Below are 21919 nucleotides of genomic sequence, written 5' to 3' on the forward strand. Positions count from 1 at the left end.
AGCTGGTTGAATGTCTGACTTTGGCTTAGGTCATGATCTCAAGGTTTGGGAGCTCGAGCCCCGCATCGGGCTCTGTCCTGACAATGCAGAGCCTGCTTGCGATTCCCCCTCTCTCTCCCTCTCTCTCTGCCCCTCCCCTGCTCACACTCTCTCTCAAAATAAATAAATAAACTTAAAAAAAAATTTTTAGATTAATCAATCAACAAATTCGTGGTTTATGTCCTATATATTGAGCATTGTTTAAAACATTTTCTGAAATATTTTAAGCAACACATGGACCCTACAAAACTATATAGATGGAATAATTTTTCTTATATCCAATGATCCTGGTATCAATATCAGTAACAATAAACAACTTATAAATATCAAAGATGTGAAAAATAAAACCTAAATAATTTAATAATAGGGAAAAATGGACTAAGATATTTCCTTAAGGGAAAATGGCTGGAATCTTTTGTTCACCAGATACTACCAAAGATAAACAACTATTACGGTACATGTTAACACCTACTGAGAATTCACAAAAAAAGGAGTACTTATTTGGAAAAAACAAAATTAGAATAAAAAGGACTAGTACAATGCAAACTGAACCAGAAAAGAAAACAAGCAGTAGAACATAGGTAAAGGAAGTCTACATTAAAAACAATTCTTTAGGGGCATCTGGGTGGCTCAGTCAGTTAGGCATCCGACTCCAGCTCAGGTCATCATCTCATGAGTTTGAGCCCTGTGTCGGGCTCTGTGCTGACAGCTCGGAGCTTGGAGCCTGCTTCGGATTCTGTGTCTCCCTCTCTCTCTGCCCTTCCCCTGCTCACGCTCTCTCACTCTTAAAAATAAATACACATTAAAATTTTTTTTTTAATTTTTATATGCTTATTCACTTTTTAAAAAAAATTTTAATGTTTATTTGAGAGAGAGAGAGAGAGAGAGAGCAAGCACATGAGCAGGACAGGGCCAGAAAGAGGGAGACAGAGGATCTGAAGCAGGTTTTGCACCGTGAGCGCAGAGCCCAACTCGGGGCCTGAACTCACAAACCATGAGGTCATGACCTGAGCCAAAACCAAAAGTCAACCACTTATCCAACTGGCCACCCAGGGGCCCCCATTTATTCTTTTCTGAGAGACAGAGCATGAGTGGGGGAGGGGCAGGGAGAGAGGGAGACATAGAATCTGAAGCAGGCTCCAGGCTCTGAGCTGTCAGCACAGAGCCTGACGCGGGGCTCGAACGCATGAACCCGTGAGATCATGTCCCGAGTCAAAGTCCGACACTCAACCGACTGAGCCACCCAGGCGCACCAGAAGTCCACATTTTAAAAAGAGCAGCATGAGGAACGCCAACCACATCTCATATTTGATTGTTCTGTCTCAAAAGTCTCTCTGAATCCAGAATGGTCTCCCCTACTGCCCTGTCTTCCCCCCAGACACCAACTTACTGGCAAGCTGAGGCCAATTTTCTTGTTGAATGTCTCACCTTCTGGCTGTGTCTAATTGCTTAAGCTAGAAAGAATCTAACCAATTCCTCTATTCCTTGTAGTTCCTGTAGATTGGGAGACAGATCTAAAGACTTGATTGAGTTAGGTTAAAATTTGAGGGCAAGAATTACTCACAATGTACGTATGTATTTTATACTGTCCGTAGGTCCCTTATTAGTGATGTTAAGATTGTCACTAGTAAAGACAATCAGATCATCTAGCCTATCATATTCTGAAAGCATCTTCAGAATACTTTTCAGGGCTTTAGATATTGACAGCATTGATTTTAAGACATTCATATTCTCTTTCTTCGTGATCTATATAATAATGGAGCACTTCCCAATCAGTGGCATCTTAAATTCAATAAAATACTACATATCGTGTTCCAATTCAAAACCTGCTTTTTCCTTGAGAGGAAGCACTACTATTATCGGTAATTATCACTGTCATTTTGGGGCTCACTTTTGGAACAAAGAAAAGAAGACGAGGCATAGAGGAAGAAGTCAGAGCAACATTTCTCATACATAACCAGGCAGGAATTGAAAGGAAGAAAAGGACAACGTATGCAGAAAAGTTTTCTAAGATCAAAGTAACAGAGCTGGAAAAAGAAAACACAGAGGGGAGGGGATTAATCTAAGTCATCCGTGCTTAGAGAAATGAGAGATAAAAGAGACTGAACCTGTCAATTTTACAGACCAGCCCCTCGCCAGGACTCCTGGCCCGAGACAAGTGCACCTGCTGGCATTGGTGGGTTATGTATACTCATGGGGTAGCTGGGAAAATATAATGGCAAATAACCAGCCAATCAGGCATACAGGACATGTTTGCAAGGGAGGCATTCATAACTCAAAATGGTGCTTATTCGCATAGAAATCACTAGAATGAGCCCCATTTCAGGTCTTTGACTTGTCTTCTCAAACCTCCCACAAACAGTTCTTCTTTAGATTAACTACTAAAAGCCTAAAAATCAACTCTCCACTGCTCTTTGGTAACTGCTTCAATACCACACACACTAGTTTTATGGAGCACAGATTTTCCTCTCCTATTATCACCATGTGCTTCCCAAATATAAGTTTTCTTATTTATTAATGGAATATTCTTGAAATAAATATCCCCTAAATGAAGTGGATGCTTGCACCTACAGGGATCATTCTTGGAAAATTGCAACTTAAAGTCAATGACATAAAAGTACTAATGAGCACCCTGCTTAACGAAATATTCAGAGGCAACCTGGGTCACAGACACACTTGGTTGAAAGGCTGTTAAACGGTACTGAAATGAAAACTGAATGCAACTTAGTTGACTAATTAAATTATTAAAGTTCCTATGCCTGGCTGAATTTATGTCCTTATAAATGAGAATACTTTTACATGTTTTTTCCCTTGACACCTTCAATATTTTGAGACTTCAGACAGTATAATTTACCAGTGATAAGTGTTCAAATTCATTCTCTAAATTTTATACTTTCTGTATCAAAATCCATCTGCAATGCCACTTAACTTTCATTTTGAAAGTTATAATCCATTCATAATCATCATTAAAGATTCAAAGTACACAAATGCTACAGGATAAATTGTGTATATCCATACAAGGGAGCTATCCACTGTTAATCCCCATACAAACTGTCTGAATCCTTCAGCTATGAACCTCTGTATATGTACAGTCCTTTAGCTATACATATATAAAACTAGATGTACATAGCTTTAAAGGGCACTTCTTTAACACATAAATGTGACGACTCTATATATACTGTTTCTTTTACTTAGGATGTTGGCTATCTTTTTATGTCAGTATATACACATCTACCCTATTCTATTTAATGACTGCACACTACTCCCTAATAGATTTATTTTACCTAATCATTTCCCTCCTGGTTGAGGTGTTTCTGATTCTTCATAGTTACAAATAATGCTGCAATTAAACATACACATCAACTTGTTGCTTGTCATAAAACATATTCAGCACTATAATCACAGAGGCACACTCTACAGGTAAGAGTCCTTTAAAAGAGGAAATATTTGAAATAACATTTTCTACAATCCTGAAAACACCAAGAAAAAATTATAACATAGAGTGACAAAATGAGGAATTTCAATTAGTAGTGCTTTTTAAGTGTTTAAAATCTTTTCCCTATTTACAAAAATGCTGGTTCAAGTGTCCCCAACTTTGTTGTAAATACACGCTGCCGCTGGAAGGAGCTCTGTGTAACACTTCTCTCTTACACATTTAACACTCTGGAACTCAAAGCACTGTTTAAACCCTGACATCTCTAATTACACACTCCCTCACAGCCTACCTATGGCATCATCTTTCTGGAAAAAAAGCATGCACTTCCTGCTTGCAAACCGTCCAACATTCCATCCCTCCCGCTTCTGTCTAACCAATCCCATCAGACCACAATTTTTCATCATCCTGACAACCAGCCCCTCTGGGCCCACTGTGTTCTAACTCCGGAGTCCTCGAGCAGGCCTACAGCAGAGTCCCAGGCACAGGTCCCCCCCTCATGGCAAACCCACTCCAAGGTGCCTTATTCCTCTATATGAGCTCAAAATAGAGACACATTTCACATACTACTCCCTGAAAGCCAGTTTCTCCTACCTGTTATAACTCTTGATAAGCAATTCCTCAACTTTCTACATACAGAACTTTTTATTAACATCAAAATATTTTGAGGACCCTACATAATAGTGGGTTGAATTTTTATTATCCAATGATGTAGAACATCTTTTGTACAATTTTATAGAAAAGGCTTAAAGTATGAATTAAGCAGTGAACACCCTGTAATAACTTCACAGTTTACAGGTCAAGAACCACCGCTCCAGAAATCAACTCTTCAACTCTATCAGGGGACCTCAGTTCCACAATACTCCCTCCTCCTCAATACAAACTCAGATCCCTCTGCCTTCATACATGCAAGTTTTCTAATAATTTCTTTAGAGCCAAATACAATTTCTCTCTGTAATATCAAACATGAATGACATTCTTCTTGTTTTGCAGACTCTGTCCAAGTCAATACACTACTTTGGAACTCTTCAGCCTCTAAATATGGTTTTTGGCCCTTTTTCCTAGAATTTTTATTTCTTCTTTCAAACCCCATGGCAACAGTTCTCAACCTATTTCTGACTCCATTCACTGTTGGGTAAATGCCATCAATGAGATCTCTCACAGTCTACCAGCTGGCACTATTCCTCAACATAAGAATACTGCTCCTGTGGTGCCTGGCTGCCTCAGTCGATAGGGCATGTGACTCTTGATTTGAGGATTGTAAATTGGAGCCCCACGTTGGGTACAGAGATTACTTAAAAAAAAAAAAAAAAAAAAAAAGAGTACTGCCCCATTACCTGAAACATTCTTGGCCTAACTAGTCTCTGAATTTCTATTCATTCCACTCGTAGTCTATAACATGGTAATGAATGATGAACAAAAAATGCCTGGTATCATCCACACCTGTTGCATTCCTTGTATTGCACTGGTGTATCCACTGTTTCTTCCAATCCAACAGCAATTCCTTGAAGGCAATTCCCTTATTTTAGTCATCTCTCTGAAGGGAAAAGCACCAAGTATAAAGCCATCACTTTAAATATCTTCTAATGCTTTCTAGGTACTTGAAACGTACAGTCAAAAATTCCCAAACCACAGAAAGAGAACACCATTTTGCAGGATGCTAAATAGGGACAAAGTGAAAGAAATGTTCCATAATTAAAGGTTTAAGAAATACTGGGTTCAAGTTAACAGGTTTATTTCTAGAACTTTCTAGAAACTTTAATCTTGCTAATTGTGACTCTCCAAAAGCCGAATTTCCCACACTTGTGTTATAAAACTCTCCCACCTTCTATTGCTCATAACCAGCACCTATTAACTTCTCCCTTCCAGAGAACACAACTGAGGAAATACTTACTAAGCAATTAATCATTTTCTTTCACGACTACTTTATATCCAGTATAATTTCTAAGAATATATTAATAGTACTGGTTCTATGATTTACCCTAGCGGCCAGTCTCAGCATCCCTCAATAACTCCAAAGCTTTTAGTATAAATGCAAAAATATTTTTTTTAATGTTTACAGCGGGGGGGGGGGGGGGGGGGGGGGGAGCGCGCACGCGCATGCATGCACATAGAGGGGAAAAAGAATCCCAAGCAGGCTCCTTGCTGTCAGTGCAGAGCCCAATCTCATGAACTGTGAGATCATGAGCTGAGCCAATACAAAGAGTCGGACGCTTAACCAACTGAGCCACAGAGGCACCCCAATTACAAAAATCTTTTTAAGGAGGCATTTCAGGATACTTTTATTTCTTTCTAAGGTATTTTTTAGGTAACCTCTATACCCAATGTGGGCCTCGAACTCATAACCCTGAGATCAAAAGTTATATGCTCTACCAACTGAGCCAGCCAGGCACCCCAAGGATTTAAATTATAAGCTCCCTTACTGCATTTAAATAGGGCCTCATTTACAAAATTCCATTTATATACACCACTGGATCAGAGGGGTATTCCTGCTCTTCCAGGGACAATGTCTAGAGGTATTCAGAATGGTCCTGCCTTTGACATACCACTACAGGCTATTCTATAACACAGCCTCTAACAATGCTAGGCTATCCCAAAACCCTGGTAATATAACTGTTTACCTTTATACCAAGGAGGTTGGAAAAGCCCCAAAATCCACATGTGGTGTGTGCCAAGGCCAACTTTGAGGAGTCTGTGCTGTGAGACCTATAGTTCTTAGAGATTGTCTAAAATGAAAAAAACATGTCAGCGGAGACTGTGGTGATTCCATGTGTGCTGTGTCAGTGACTGGATCAAGCATGCTTTCCTTACTGAGGAGAATACTGTTTTGAAAGCGCTAAAGGAACAAAGAGAGTCAGAAAACTAAATTAAGAAATGCAGTTTTGAGGGGCGCCTGGGTGGCTCAATTGGTTGAGCTTCCATCTTCAGCTCAGGTCATGATCTCATGGTTCGTGCGTTCAAGACCCACATCGGGCTCTGTACTGACAGCTCAGAGCCTGGAGCCTGCTTCGGATTCTGTGTCTCTCCCTCTCTCTGCTCCTCCTCTGCTCACATTCTATCTCTCTCTCCCTCAAAAAATAAACATTAAAAAAAAGAAAGAAAGAAATGCAGTTTTTATTCATAAAAAAATCAGGCGCCTGGGTGGTTCAGTCGGTTAAGCATCAGACTCTTGATTTCAGCTCAGGTCATGATCTCATGAAAGGTAAGATTGAGCCCACGCTGGGCTCTGCGCTGACAGCATGGAGCCTGCTTGGGAGTGTCTCTCTGCCCCTCCCCTTCACTCTTGTTCTCAAAATAAATAAACATTTTAAAAAATGTATTAAAAACTTTTTTTAAAAAAGAAAAAAAAGAACAGTATTACCCTACATTTATAAAAAACAACAGCAAATCTGCTAAAAGTTAGGGTAGCTTAAGTGACTTTCCATCTCTCACCAAAACAAAAGGTAGTACAAATAAAAAAGGCCAAAATGTATTCTAAGAACCAAGAAGAAGAAGATAAAATAAATTTGGAAAACAGGCACACTATTCTCTAGGAGATTCACAACACTTATTAGCCCACTAAAGGTTCCAAGAAACTCTCCAATAAAAACAGCCAGTTCAACACTGTTTAATCTATTGCTTACCTAATTTACTTGACCATAGAATCTTTTTTTTCCTGAGCAACACTATTAACATCCCAACACAAGCTGGTAAACATTATGACAGTCTTATCGGTACATCTGATTGGAAAAAGCGTATCACAAAACCTTCATTCTTCTGCTTCAACATTTTACAGTGTTGAAACAAAATAATCTTTTGGGAAAACTAGGCAGCAGGTAATCAGAAGGTAAAACTATGAGTGGGGGGATGGGTAAAATACGTACTGGAGATTAAGGAGGGTACCCGTCTGTGATGACCACTGGGTGATGTATGGAATTGTTCAATCACTATATCGTACAGCTGGAACTAATATAATACTGTATATTAACTGTACTGGAATTAAAATAAAATGGAAAAAAGAAACTTCTAAATTTTCCCATCTAATTTCATTCCCACTCACTTCCTCTGTCTAGAAATTCTATTTCGATGATTGAGATGCGGGAAGAAAATAAAGACCATGTCTTAACAGTTCAGTTTAGAATTTACATTAAAAAGGAAATACATTTTGAACCTCATTCCTAGAATCATGCAAAACTCTGTTCTGGGTTACAAGCAGGACCTTAGAAATGCTTCAAATAATACTTTTTTTTGTTTATTTTAATATGAAATTTGTCAAATTGGTTTCCATACAATAAACCAATTGGGGCATCCCAACAGGTGCCCTCCTCAATGCCAATCACCCACTTTCCCCTCCCACCCATCCCCCCAAATACTACTTCTTTACAACCCATCAGTTTCCTCAGCAGTAAAACTCTATGGAATGGGGATGTTGGCTGTGTGAAAACTCTTACTTATCTAGTCTCCACCCCCACAGCCTCACCCTTATCTGAACCTTTCTAAAGCAAATCTTTTTCTTTTATGGTACTCGGACTCCCTTTTTCCTGGAACAAGATGACCTGCAAGCAGAAAGCCTGGTACTTAACTAGGCTCACACCTCATCATTCAGGAAAAGTCATCTTGGGGATTAACCAGTTTTGCAAATTCACTACTTCACAACTACAAACTAATGTGTTTTTCAAAGCCACTCTACTAATCAGACATAACAAAAGTATACATGATTGTAAAGTCAGCTCCAATCCAATAATTTCAGAAGCTATTTATAGATGTTTCTGTTTTTGAGGGTTTTTTTAAATCTACTCTAAACCTGCTCCTTATTTTCAGAAGCTGAAATTAGTATAAAATTAAATACAGGAAAAATATAAACTAATGAGTACAAGCTACCTCCTCTAGGGTATTCTTCCAAAAGGCTATAAAGAATAAGTTTCCCAGATAGCTTCAATTCTATTACAATCCTACTTCCCTTCTTAAAAAAGCACTCCTTCTTCCAGGGATAAGGTTAGTTGTAAATTTCAATGAAAGAGGTAAGAATACAATTATTTTTACTGACAATGGCCAAGTTAATACCTATTTTAGTGCTTATCAATCATTTCAGATATAATTGTGACAGTTCCCTTTACTACCAGTTTTAGGTAACATTAAAACTACTAAGTCTCAAAACAGCATAAAAGGACCTATGTTTTAACTGCTCTTGATAAAACATTTATTACATGTGCACCAACACTGTTCATAGGTAAGTGTTTTAAATGGGTGCAAATGCACGTGATAAAGCATGTTATGGTCACTTTCAGGTCTCTTCCACTAGAGGATTAGGTCTAAGCCCATTCACCAACTTATTGATTAGCAATGGTTTCTGTTGAGACAGGGGGTAGCAGGAAGTAAGACTGTGTATTATAATGCCATTGTCGTAGCTCTAGCTATATATAGTTCTGTCTTCTACTGGGCCTGCCCGAAAGAAAGCAACTAAAAATAAATGTATTTAAAAGATAAATCCTAGAAGAATGCAAGATAAGTTCGAGAGATCTCACCTGATGTTCCACAGGTTGCCTCACTCACCTGATGGACTCTTTTGAAGGCAAACCCCTCCACACTTCAGTTCCCTCTGCCCTCTCTCCTTTTCCAAGACATTTATCTACCTTCTGCTTTCCTTCTCCGCGCAAAACCGGCCCCTTTGGCCCCCCAGATCCCCTCTAGGGCCCGCCCTCCTCTCAGGTGCCCTACTAGGTCCACCACCCCCACCCCCGCTCGCACAGGCCGGCCTCCGCACCCAGCACCCAGACTTCACACCCTCCCCACTCCGGCTCCCGCCAGCGCCTCCGGCCTCGGCTGCGCCCGCACCGCACCCCAGCACCGCCCCGCAACACGCCCCCCGCCCGCAGCCCCCTTACCGCACATGATGCAGAAGGCACGGTCCGCAGGCGAGCGGCGAGCGGCTGGCGAGGTCAGGAGCGTACACAGGAGCCTCGGGGGCGATCGGCGAGCTTGGGGGTCGGGGGCACGCGAACACGACTCCCTCGGGGATGCGACGGCCGAGGGAACGACAGCCTTCTCGGCCTCCCGGGCTCGCCAGCAACTGCCGACGGGCCCCGCCCCTCGGCGCGCACCGCGCCGCCGCCGCCGCCTCCCGCGAATCCCATTGGGCCGCGTCCGCGCCGCTCACGCGCAGCTCCCGCCTCCCCGAGCCGCCCCGCCCCGCCCCCGAGCCCACGCAGGCGCTGGCCTGCTGGCGGCGAAGACGTGGCACCAGCCAGCGGCCGCATCCGCTTGGAGTTCCTAGAGCCGCCTGGCCCCCAGGCGAGCAGCTGGAGGAACCACGCTGTGGGGGAGGCAGAAACTCGGTGGCTGGCAGGGAAAGACGGGCGTTAAGGAAACAGGATGGAATTGTTAGCAAAGCAAATAGCCTTGGAGCGCGCGCCCAATGCAGCCCAAGGCCCCAGGCTCCGGCACCCCACGAAGCGGCGGAAAAAGGAGGAAGAAAGCGGGAGGCCTGAAAAAAGGGACCCTGAGGGACAAATAAACAAGTCAGGATGGAAAAGGAACATAAGGCTGCAGAAAAATTGCAAAGAAAATTGAGCGAAGTAGGGAGGAAAGGTATCAAAATTCTTGATGCAAAGCGCCATTCAGGTTCGGCCAGTCTTTCGGGTGACAGGCAATTCAGTTACCTACTTAAGCTCTATGTAATATGCTTGGCCTCTAAACGCCCTCCTCACCGTATCCTCACCCCCATCCGTTGCCTCCCTAACCCCCAGTTTTTTTGCAGAGGGGGTAGGGTGGGGAAATGTAAGGCAAAACGATACAACACTGCTCCTGGACTTATGAAACTCTGCTGGCCCAGACTTCTGATCGCCCACCTGAGAAGACTAGTAATTGCTTAGATTTGACAGCCTTACATTTGACTCACTGACGATTAATTCTGTGAATTAATGCACCGGTCCTGCCAAGACAGACTTAATCAGAGAGAGATGATGTTTTTGAGAATTTATTACTCAAGCATTTGCTCTAGGAAGATTTAAATGGTATCTTTAGTCAAATGTAGATGGTTATCATAACTATTAATGGCTCCAGATTGGAATCAAATAAAAACTTGACTGGCATACAGAACATGGCATGGACTTCTGACCCCAGATAGCTGACCTTGCCTCACATTTGCTGTCTTTCTACCCCACCTCCCAGCACTTTACATTCCAACAATGCTACTCAGTTTCCCAACTGGGCCAGCATTCTCAAATATTTTGTACACATCGGTTTCTCTTTGTGGAATTCCCACCCCATCTCTACTTAAATGCTACTACTTCTTGGGGAAAATCTATCTTGTCTCCTCAGACAGATTTAAGGATGTGTATTAACCTCTCTCATTCTCTGACCTGCTCCCTTAAAATCAATATACTACTGACATTTTATTTCTTGTGTATTTCCCTACTGGGCTAATTTTCTTGAGGCTAGACCAAGCTTTTGCATATCCAACACCTAGTATAAACCCTAGCACAAAATAATAGATCAAAAATGTTTTGGGGGCTCCTGGCTGGCTCAGTCTGTGGAGCATGAGACTCTTGACGTTGGGGCTGTGGGTTTGAGTCCCATGTTGGGAGAAGAGATTACTTAAAAAAATAAAATCTTTCGGACTTCAAGCTGTATTACAAAGCTGTAATCATCAAGACAGTATGGTACAGCACAAAAACAGACACTCAGACCAATGGAACAGAATAGAGAACCCAGAAATGGACCCACAAACTTATGGCCAACTAATCTTTAACAAAGCAGGAAAGAATATACAAGGGAATAAAGACAGTCTCTTCAGCAAGTAGTGCTGGGAAAACTGGACAGTGACACGCAGAAAAATGAATCTGGATCACTTTCTACACCATACACAAAAGTAAACTCAAAATGGATGAAAGACCTAAATGTAAGACAAGAAGCGATCAAAATCCTCAGGGAGAAAGCAGGCAAAAACCTCTTTGACCTTGGCCATAGCAACTTCTTACTCAACACATCTCCAGAGGCAAGGGAAACAAAAGCAAAAATGAACTGTTGGGACCTCATCAAAATAAAAAGCTTCCGCACAGCAAAGGAAACAGAAAAACTAAAAGGCAGCTGACAGAATGGGAGAAGAGATTTGCAAATGACATATCGGATAGAGGGTTAGTACCCAAAATCTATAAAGAGCTTATCAAACTCAATACCCAAAAAACAAATAATCCAGTGAAAAAATGGGCAAAAGACATGAATAGACACTTCTCCAAAGAAGACAACCAGATGGCTAATAGACACGTGAAAAAATGCTCAACATCACTCACCATCAGGGAAATACAAATCAAAACCACAATGAGATACCACCTCACACCTGTCAGAATGACTAACATTAACAACTCAGGCAACAACAGATGTTGGTGAGGATGTGGAAAAAGAAGATCTCTTTTGCACTGCTGGTGGGAATGCAAACTGGTGCAGCCACTCTGGAAAACAGTATGGAGTTTCCTCAAAAAATTAAAAATAGAACTACCCTACGACCCAGCAATTGCACTACTAGGTATTTATCCAAGGGATGCAGGTGTGATGTTTTGAAGGGGCACATGCACCCCCATGTTTACAGCAGCACTATCAACAATAGTGCTTCCAAAGTATGGAAAGAGCCCAAATGTCCATCGATGGATGAATGGATAAAGAAGATGTGGTATATATCTACAGTGGAGTATTACTCGGCAATCAAAAAGGATGAAATCCTGCCATTTGCAACTACGTGGATGGAACTTGAGGGTATTATGTTAAGTGAAATTAGTCAGAGAAAGACAAATATCATATGACTTCACTCATATGAGGACTTTAAGATACAAAACAGATGAACATAAGGGAAGGGAAACATAATATAAAAACAGGGAGCGGGACAAAACATGAGACTCTTAAATATCAAGAACAAACAGGGGGCGCCTGGGTGGCTCAGTCAGTTAAGCGTCTGACTTCAGCTCAGGTCATGATCTCACGGTCTGTGAGTTCGAGCCCCGCGTCGGCCTCTGTGCTGACAGCTCAGAGCCTGGAGCCTGCTTCGGATTCTGTGTCTCCCTCTCTCTCTGACCCTCCCACATTCATGCTCTGTCTCTCTCTGTCTCAAAAATAAATAAACATTAAAAAAAAAAATATCAAGAACAAACAGGGTTACTGGAGGGGTTGAGGAAGGGGAAGGGGCTAAATGAGTAAAAGGCATTAAGGAATCTACTCCTGAAATCATTGTTGCACTATATGCTAACTAACTTTAATTTTAAAAAATAAATTTAAAAAAAGAATTAAAAAAATCTTTAAAAACATGTTTTTCAATGAGTGAAAAAAAAGCCATATTTCTTAGCAGAATTGACTTCCTATGGTTGGTTATATGATCAAGTGAACAAAGGACTTTTCAGATTTTCTTAGAGGGAAAAAAATGCCTTTTTATTAGTTGCCTCAAGGAGAGGCTGAAAAATGTAACGTTTCACTAATCAAAGTATTTATCACCTAAGAGCCCTTTAACATTTCAGGCCCTTAAACAGGTCCTTAAATGACCCCAAAGTTTAAAAAAAACAGCTGTTTGTTAACAGACAACACATTTCTTACTTCAAGAGGTAAAACACTGCAAATGTACATCTTAGCCTCAGAACCTTCATCCAAGAGTTTCTAGTAAGACCACAGTGATATTACCAAGGAGTCAAGGTAACAAACAAGAGAAAAGCAAGAGGTTCAATAGTATCTTAGTTTGAACATGAGAACTGTGGTGGTACTGCCAGCACTTTCTTTGTGGATTCAGCAGGTTTGGTAGCAGTGCAGAAAGGTGTTGTTCAGACACTGGAATCATACTTTGACTCCTTGGTGACTATAGTTAATAATACTGTTGTTTCTCCATTTCTTTATAAAAGGCAACTGGAAGCCTTGATGGCCTTCTGCCCATCAGGCTGTATGGCAAGAAGGAGGTTGAGAGAAACTTTGAAAGCCAATATTTTCCTAACCCAATGCAACAAAGAGCCCTTTATAACTATGCTCCATTCAAGACACTAATGTGAAAGAACTCTGTTTGTCTGACCCCCATCTCTATAGAGCTTTGCCTTAGCTGGACCTTTGGGACTAGGGGCTGGAGAAGAAAATAAATGATCTGTGAAGGAAAGGGAACATCTGGGTCTAATTCAAACATCGGAAGATATTGATTCTCTCTCCTCATCAAAAATTCTAAACTGTACTTAAAAAAAAAAAAAAAAAACAGGAATGGTAAGGAGGGTGTCATGCATCATCTCTTTATGTAAGTCCGTTTCCCTGTTCACAGATTTGTCCTGTTAAACCTGACAGCTCTTGGTCTCCTCCATGCGCTACAGCCTGATGAGCAGAAGGCCATCATGGCTTCCAGCTGCCATTTCTAAAGAAATGGAAAACCATAATTAAAATAGCCTTATAAGGGGTGCCTGGGTGTCTCAGGCAGTTAAGCATCTGACTTTGGCTCAGGTCATGATCTCACAGTTTGTGATTTCGAGCCCCATGTCAGGCTCTGTGCTGACAGCTCAGAGCCTGGAGCCTGCTTCAGAAAGTGTCTCTTCTCTCTGTTCCTCCCATGCTCCATCTCTGTCTCGGTCTCTCAAAAATAAACATTAAAAAAAATTTTTTTTAAATAATAAAATGTAAGATTTTTAAATGCCCCCATGTTTGTGAATTTTGTTTCCCTTATCTGAATTCCAATAATGAACAGCAATAAAATTATTAAAATTTAAAAGTCCTAGATACAAACTTCCAGTTATAAGTCCTGGGGATGTAATGTACAGGATGACAACTATACTGAGTAATACTGTATTGTATATTTGAAAGTTGCTAAGACAGTAGATCTTAAAAGTCTGCATCACAGGGGGATACCTGGGTGGCTCAGTCAGTTAAGCGTCCAACTTCATCTCAGGTCATGACCTCAAGGTTTGTAGTTCAAGCCCCGCGTGGGGCTCTGTGCTGACAGCTCAGAGCCTGGAGCTGCTTCAGATTGTGTGTTTCCCTCTCTCTCTGCCCCTCCCCTGCTCACGCTTTGTCTCTCTCTTTCTCTCTCTTGATTGCTCTCAAAAATAAACATTTAAAAAAATTTTTAAAAGCTTGCCTCATAGGAAAAAAATTATAACTGTGTTTAGTGATGGGTGTTAAGATTACTTATTGTGGCGATGTTTTGCAATATATACACATATCAAATCATTCTGTTGTATACTTGAAACTAATATGTCTATCTCAATTTAAAAAGAAAGGCCTGTGCAAGACAAGAATGTGGGGAACAGGGACACAAATGTCCTGATTTAGGGTGGAGAAATGTACCCCAGTGTTCAGAGAAGATGGTGGTATCCAAGGAAAAAGAAACAGGTGAAATCGCTGACACCTATGAGATGGAAGAAATGGACACAAGAACAAAAGGCAGCAGTCAAGGCCTCAGAAAGACCTCTTAAGTGAACCCCTTGGGTTCCACCATCATCCCAATTCATCATACATACCTTCACACCAAAGTGACCTTTCAAAAACACAAATCTGATTCTGTTTCTCCATGCCTCAAGTTCTGTGGGTATCCTCCACCTGCAAAATTAAGTCCAGACCCCTACGTACACACACATAGTCACTCAGGACTTCATTCCTGCCAGTTTGATCAGCATCATTTCCCACCCCTCTAGTCAAGTGTCTTATGGTCCAGGTCTACCAAAGTTCCCTAAAAAAGGCCTATGATTCTCCTCCATCTTTGCATTTGCTCCTTTTTGAAAGGAAGCATTATAAAGGAGACCAGCTCTTCTTTTCCTTAGCACTTCCTGTGGAAGTGGCAACCGTCTCCTACTCAGCATCATGGCCATCCTCAGACCTCTGGTGAAGCCCAAATTGTTAAAAAGAGGACCAAGAAGTTCATTCAGCGCCAGTTAGACTGATATATCAAAATTAAGCACAACTGGCGGAAACCCAGAGGCACTGACAATAGAGTGCGCAGAAGACTCAAGGGCCAGATCTTGATGCCCAACATTGGTTACGGGAGCAACAAGAAGACAAAGCACATGCTGCCTAGTGACTTCCGGAAGTTCCTGGTCAACGTCAAGGAGCTTGAAGTGTTGCTGATGTGCAACAAATCTTACTGTGCAGGGATTTCACAATGTCTCCCCCAAGAACCACAAAGCCATTGTGGAAAGAGCAGCCCAGCTGGCCATCAAAATCACCAATCCCAATGCCAGGCTGTGCAGAGAAGAAAAGGAACAGACAGCTTATGTGCATGTCATATAAAACCATAAAACTACAAAAAAAAAGAGAAAAAAAGGAAACCAGATGTTAAATAGTTAGGGAATGACTATAGAGAACTAGATAGTCACAAAATGAGGTCTTAAGGGCACCAAAAAGTTCCCTCATCCAGAATTACCTCTGCTCCTTACCTATCACCTTGCTTAAACTATCTGTACTTCTATATTTAATGCAGAGCACCTCCCCTTTCCCCAGGAGACATACATTATGTCATTATCATCTAGTAACACTTTACAGTGATACTACCTATAGAATTAGTTTTCATTTGGATATCAGGTATGAAAAGGTCACTAAGGAAATGAGAGTTTTGATGAGGATGAAGTTGATTCTGAAATCAGTAAGAGGTCAGATGTGGACAGATCACCTTGGTTCATGACACTGGGCAAGAAAGGGACAACATAAGGGCATGTGGAATGGAGTATGATAGTGTGGAGAGAGGGGGCTAAGATATGGAAGAAGGAATCAGAAATAAGTTGGTAATGAAAGCAAACTTTATCCACTGTAATGGTTAATTTTATGTATCAACTTGGCTGAGCCACAATGCCCAGATATTTGGTCAGACACTATTCTGGATGTTTATGTGAGGGTGCTTTTGTATGAGATTAATATTTACATCAGTGGACCTTGGGGGCATCTGGGTGGCTCAGTCGGTTGGGCGTCTGGTTCTTGATTTCAGCTCAGGTCATGATCTTGCAGTTAATGGGTTCAAGCCCTTCATCAGGCTCCACGCCAACAGTACAGAGTGTGCTAGGATTCTCTCTCTCCCTCTCTCTCTCTGCCCCTCCCCCACTCAGGCACATTTTCTCACACTTTCTCTCAAAATAAACAAAAACAAAAAAAAAAAGCTTTAAATCAGTAGACTTTGAGTAAAGCAGATTGCTCTTTATAATGTAGGTGCATCTCATCCAATCAGTTGAATAGAACAAAAGACTGACCTCCCTTGAATAAGAAGGAATTAGCCAGCAGATAGCCTTTGAACTTGAACTACAACACTGGCTCTTCCCTGGTCTCCAGCCTGACAGCCCACCTTGAAAATTTCAGACTTGCCACCCTCCATAATTACATGAGCCAATTCCTTGAAATAAAGATAGATAGATAGATAGATAGATAGATAGATAGATAGATGATAGATAGATAGATAGATAGATGGATAGAGATACATACATTCATACATACAATTTGTTTTGTTTCTCTGGAAAACCCTAATACATCGACTTAAAGTTGAGCTTACTGATTTCCTCAAGGCTGAATTTATGTACTTTTAATTTCTAAAGGATACCTCTCAATGACAAATAACAGAAATCCCCTCCAGGTAGGTGAAGAGGGGATTTATTGGCTAATGTCATTGGAAAGGACAGGGATACAGCTTCAGGCACACCTATATCCAGAGACAAAAACAGTGTTGTCAGAACTCTCTTTGATTCTCTCCCTGACCTTATGTACAGGGAAATGACCTGCAAACAACTCTGGAATCACATGTTAACAGCTTACAGTCCAAGGGGAGAGAGGCTATTCCTCCATCCTCCCTTTTCACATTCTAGGCAAGGATTCTAATCAGTCCAGTACAGACTCCTATACCCCACTCACTCCTGTGGCAGAGGGTAGGACGCTGTGATCAGACAGTCCTATCAGCACCGCATAGACTCCTTTTCCTTAAAGGAAAGGGGAAGGTGTTGCTAAGAAAATGAAGAAGGGACACCTGGAAGACACAAACAAAAGATGCCCACTATAGCAGATGAACACAGCCTTCACTGCTCTGCTAGGAAACCTCAGGTTTAGGAATAAAAGATGCGGACTCCAACTAGAACTAGTATACTCCCCTCTATTCCTCTCTGGGGTGCCTCCAAATTTTCCTGGTAGGCGGAACCTAGGGCAGAGCTTTCTAGCTCTGCTAGAAGGAAACTCATTCTACTGCCAAAAAATTGTCCACAAATGGGGAACTATGAGATTAACTAGTCTTACGTACTATTTCTGTTCTGTAGGAAGTGATCAGAGCTGGAATGGAAGCAGACCATTCAGGGAGGTGCCTAGAGCTGAAAGAGCACTAAAAATGTAAGGTGACAGAAAAAAAAATATATATATTTTCTAGTTTCTTTCAGGGGACACAAAGGCACTTGTGCAGAGCCTGGAAGCACCCTGTGGAGTTCCACAGATAACTCTGATGTGGGGAAATGTAAGTATAAAGCTGGTTTTTCCCAAAGGGATGTAAATTCCCACTGGACTGAAGAGCAGCTAGCTTCATATTGCTGGGAAAAGGAAAACAAAAACCAAAAAACAAGACAAAAAGGACATACATGCACATACCACCATTTTGGCCCGCTCAGGGTCAGGAGCAAATAAAAGATAGAAAAGACTTGGCCCACTAAAAAGCAGCGGCTATGAAGACAAGGAATGCTCTCTCCTCTCTCAGGTAGGAATACTCAGGAGGGGTATGTGGGTCCAATCCCCTTAAGGCAAAATAGTATAGCAGCAATGCACATAGGCTCTGCAGCCAGAATGCCAGGGTTCATGTTCCTGGCTTTTTCCACTGAAGTTGTATGGCAATGGAAAATGTACTTCTCCCTGTGCCTCATGGGGACAATAATAGTTACCGATCTCATAGGATTAAATGATTTCATAAATGTAAGGTGCTTAGAATAGTGTTTGTCACATAGTGAATGCCAATGAAAGTTTGCTATTTTTAAATATTTTGTTCCTTGTCATTCTGGATAGGGCCCCATCCTAATTTTCATTAGCGAAAAATTCTCCAAGTGCTTGGCTGACTCTTAGCCAATGATCTTAGTTTCAAACACCTATTGAAATGTTCCATATTTGTAAAGTGTTTTCAATAATTATTGCAAGATTTTCTACATTTGGGGGGATTAATTTTTGTGTTCACCAAACACAACTAATGGTGATTATTACTTCCTTTCTTTGGGACTATTTAGGAGAATATTAAGTGTAACTTAAACATCCAAAATAAAAGCTTTTACCTGATTAAACCATACCTTCTACATTAATCTTTGATTAAAAATGTGGCTCAATTTAAAAATAATTTATTTTTTTTAATGTTTATTTTTGAGAGGGGGGGAGTATGTGCATGTGTGCACAAGTGGGGGAGGGGCAGAGAAAGAAGGAGACACAGAATCTGAAGCAGGCTCTAGGCTTCGATGCGGGGCTCAAACCCAAGAACCCCGGTATCATGACCTCAGCCGAAGTTGGACACTTAGCCGACTGAACCACCCAGTTGCCCCAATTTGTTTTAAGATTGGTATTTGGCACTATCTGCCAAAAAATAAAGCAGTAAAATTATGTACGAAGTCCTCCATGTTTTACCAAGGTTCTTTGTTAGAAGGTAGTCAGCCTCAAGTGACAGAATACCTAACAACAGTAGTTGTTAATAACAAGAAACCTCTTATCTCACAGGATACTCTGAAAATGGGTGGTTCCCAGGCTAGCTCAAAGGTCAATAATGTCCTCAAGGATCCAGGCCTCTTTTCCCTCCTCTTTGCCATTCTCAGTGGACCGGCTTTTCATGATTCCAAGTTGACTGTCAAAGCTTCAGACATCGAGTCTTCATTCTACAGTATATCAAGCAGGAAAGGAAGTAATTGATGGGGAAACAGCCTTCTTTACGTAAATTAACTATCTCTTTAATCGGGGAAGAAAATCTTTTAAAAACACGCCATTAGGGGCGCCTGGGTGGCTCAGTCCGTGAAGCATCCGACTTCAGCTCAGGTCATGATCTCACGGTTTGTGCGTTCGAGCCCCACATCAGGCTCTGTGCTGACAGCTGGGAGCCTGGAGCCTGCTTCAGATTCTGTGTCTCCCTCTCTCTCTTCCCCTCCCCCACTCACACTCTGACTCTCTCTCTCTCTCTAAAAAATAAATAAACATTAAAAAAAAAATTTAAAACATGCCATTAGACCCTCTCTTCCAGCTCCTTGGTGAGAGCTGTGTCATATGTCCACACCTAGACTAATGACTGGCAAAGAGACAAGGAGCTAAAATGGCTGGTTTAGATTACTTATAATTTATCCCCTGAGGTGGGACCTACCTTCCCTGGTCACATCACCATTTAATGATAATTGGGAGGGTCTCTCTCAGTAAGAAGCAGGGGTATACGCTGGGTAGGCAACCAAGTTTCGGCAGCACTCTCCTCCACCCACTGCCTGCTTCTGTACCATTTCCAGGTAAGCACTCAGGCCATACTTCGCTTCTTGCAGTTCCCAAAAACATTTCACAGCTGCCAGATTCTGTTTACACTGCTCTGTATGCCTAGAATATTCTTCCCCCCACTTTTCCTCCTTGTTCCCCATGGCTGCTCCCTTTTGCAGAAAATCTTCCCAGTATCTTGGCCTCTCAGTTCCATGATTTCTTCTCCTCCAATAATCTAACTCACCACCCCCCACCTCTGCCACCTATTTCACGGCCATACCCAAGACTCGTCATTAGCTGCATCTTCTCCAGTCTCCATTTCCTGTAGCTTCTAAAGGGCATGTTAAAGTGTCTAGTCTACAAAGCAATCACCAGAGTCTGACCTAAATTCATCTATACTAGCTCAGGGAACAAATTCTCTAACCCCACTGTCTGGTTCTACGAACCAAAGGACAAAAATACAACCCTTATTCCAGCATTCACAAACGCTGGAGTTCTTCCTGTTTCCATCCCTAGCTTCCTATCCATACTTTTGGAGACCAGAATTCCAGAAATATAAGGTACCATTGTTATTTCCCTCTTTCCTATCCTGATAATGTCTGTGAACTATTGTCTCTGAATTGTTACAAAAAATGAGAGAGAAGGGTAATTTACTACTTTGGCTACCTCTATGGTAAAAAGATAACGGTCTAAATTTCTTGCATGGCACAGTCAGGTGTCAGGAGAAGCCAGTGGAAGAAGGACCAAAGCAGTTTCTCACCTTTTTTTCCACAGACTGTGCTTCATAAAATAAAGGCTGAACATAAGGCAGTTTTTCCTCAATTCAGCCTTATGTCAATGGAAATTCTGTGTATATTCTAGAACTGGGTTATCAGTTTTCAGCATTATGTTTGTTTGTTTGTTTTGGTCTTTTAGTGAGAAGTCATGTCCTATGTACATTGGGAGCTACTAGCCAAATACCATTTTTTTTTTTAATTCAGTAAAGATAGTTTCAAGCATTACACAAAAAGCTAACCCATTTTAGAATATTTTTAAAAGCATTGTCCTTATTTACTTCTGTATAAAAAAAAGTAAATGAATTAAATGGGGGAAAATGAACTACTTCACACATTATGCAAAGAAGGAGCCATGAGAAATGAAGAACAAACATTAAAATATCCCTGGATAAAATCCACGTGTACGGAAGATGATTCAGGATGTTATAAATAACTCATATGAGGTAAAGCAAACATGCAATATTTATACATCAGTCTCTGAAAAAAGGGCATATTTTATTAATCCTCAAGTTCCTCAGCAGATTAATAATAAAAGCTTGGTATATATTATCAAGAAGTCCAACTGCTGGGCCCAAAGAAAACTCTAATTATTTCAAGGTGAGTTTGCTTCTTTTTCATCAGATTCATCATCCATAACCTAAAACAAAAAACAAAAACAAACAAACAAAACAAAGAGAATTTAAGAATTAAGAAAAGGATTAGAAATTGCTATTTTCCTGATTTTTACTCTTATTTGCTTACCTGAAATACTCTACTCTATAATAACACATGTCAATCCATTAACAACAAATCTATCAATAGTCCCTAAAGCAAAAGGTTTGTCTTATAACCTGGAATCGTAACAACACAAAAGCAAATTTAATATTAACAAATTAATTAAGTAGTGGTCTCCTTTGCTTGTCCCCCCAAAAATCTTTCAGTAGCAGAGTCTGGACACTGACTATAGTGATTAACTAAATGGGATTTCCTAGCCACAAGACTAATGTAATGGACTGTATGTTTGTGTGTTCGTTTGTTCTTCCCAACAGTATTCTATTTACTTAAATATATTCTGGGCAGCCACACCAAACTGTTATTATAAAAATATATATTAGAAAAATGAATCTCTAAAAAAGTAAAGAAATAAAAGATCATACTAGCAACTAATTACTTTGGTCTTACTCAGATAAAAATTCATTTTAAACCTTAGAAAAATATGAAGACATTTATTTCTATGAAGTTAAAATATCAGAAGAATACTAACAAACACCTGATTTAAAAAATGAAAAGATTAACATCTTTTCATGGGTTAACATATTACTCAGAA

The 21919-nt window shown here is 40.9% G+C and overlaps 2 protein-coding genes and 1 pseudogene across 5 annotated transcripts in view; 1 reads left to right on the forward strand and 2 right to left on the reverse strand.

The window, feature by feature from the left end:
• GFPT1 (glutamine--fructose-6-phosphate transaminase 1) overlaps positions 1 to 9551 on the reverse strand; it is a 57728-nt gene extending 48177 nt beyond the window's left edge. For both annotated transcript variants that reach the window (XM_045446320.1, XM_045446319.1), the window contains exon 1: positions 9337 to 9551. In XM_045446320.1, coding sequence (XP_045302276.1) covers positions 9337 to 9343 — 7 coding nt within the window. In that variant the 5' untranslated portion in view covers positions 9344 to 9551. The remainder of the gene's footprint in view (positions 1 to 9336) is intronic.
• A 5404-nt stretch (positions 9552 to 14955) lies between these two features.
• LOC123581389 lies at positions 14956 to 15685 on the forward strand (annotated as a pseudogene).
• Positions 15686 to 21087: 5402 nt separating this feature from the next.
• Positions 21088 to 21919, reverse strand: part of NFU1 (NFU1 iron-sulfur cluster scaffold) — a 28613-nt gene continuing 27781 nt past the window's right edge. For all 3 annotated transcript variants that reach the window (XM_045446322.1, XM_045446321.1, XM_045446323.1), the window contains exon 8: positions 21088 to 21250. In XM_045446322.1, coding sequence (XP_045302278.1) covers positions 21206 to 21250 — 45 coding nt within the window. In that variant the 3' untranslated portion in view covers positions 21088 to 21205. The remainder of the gene's footprint in view (positions 21251 to 21919) is intronic.

Source organism: Leopardus geoffroyi, chromosome A3 (assembly GCF_018350155.1).
Source record: "Leopardus geoffroyi isolate Oge1 chromosome A3, O.geoffroyi_Oge1_pat1.0, whole genome shotgun sequence".
NCBI classification, from domain to species: domain Eukaryota; kingdom Metazoa; phylum Chordata; class Mammalia; order Carnivora; family Felidae; genus Leopardus; species Leopardus geoffroyi.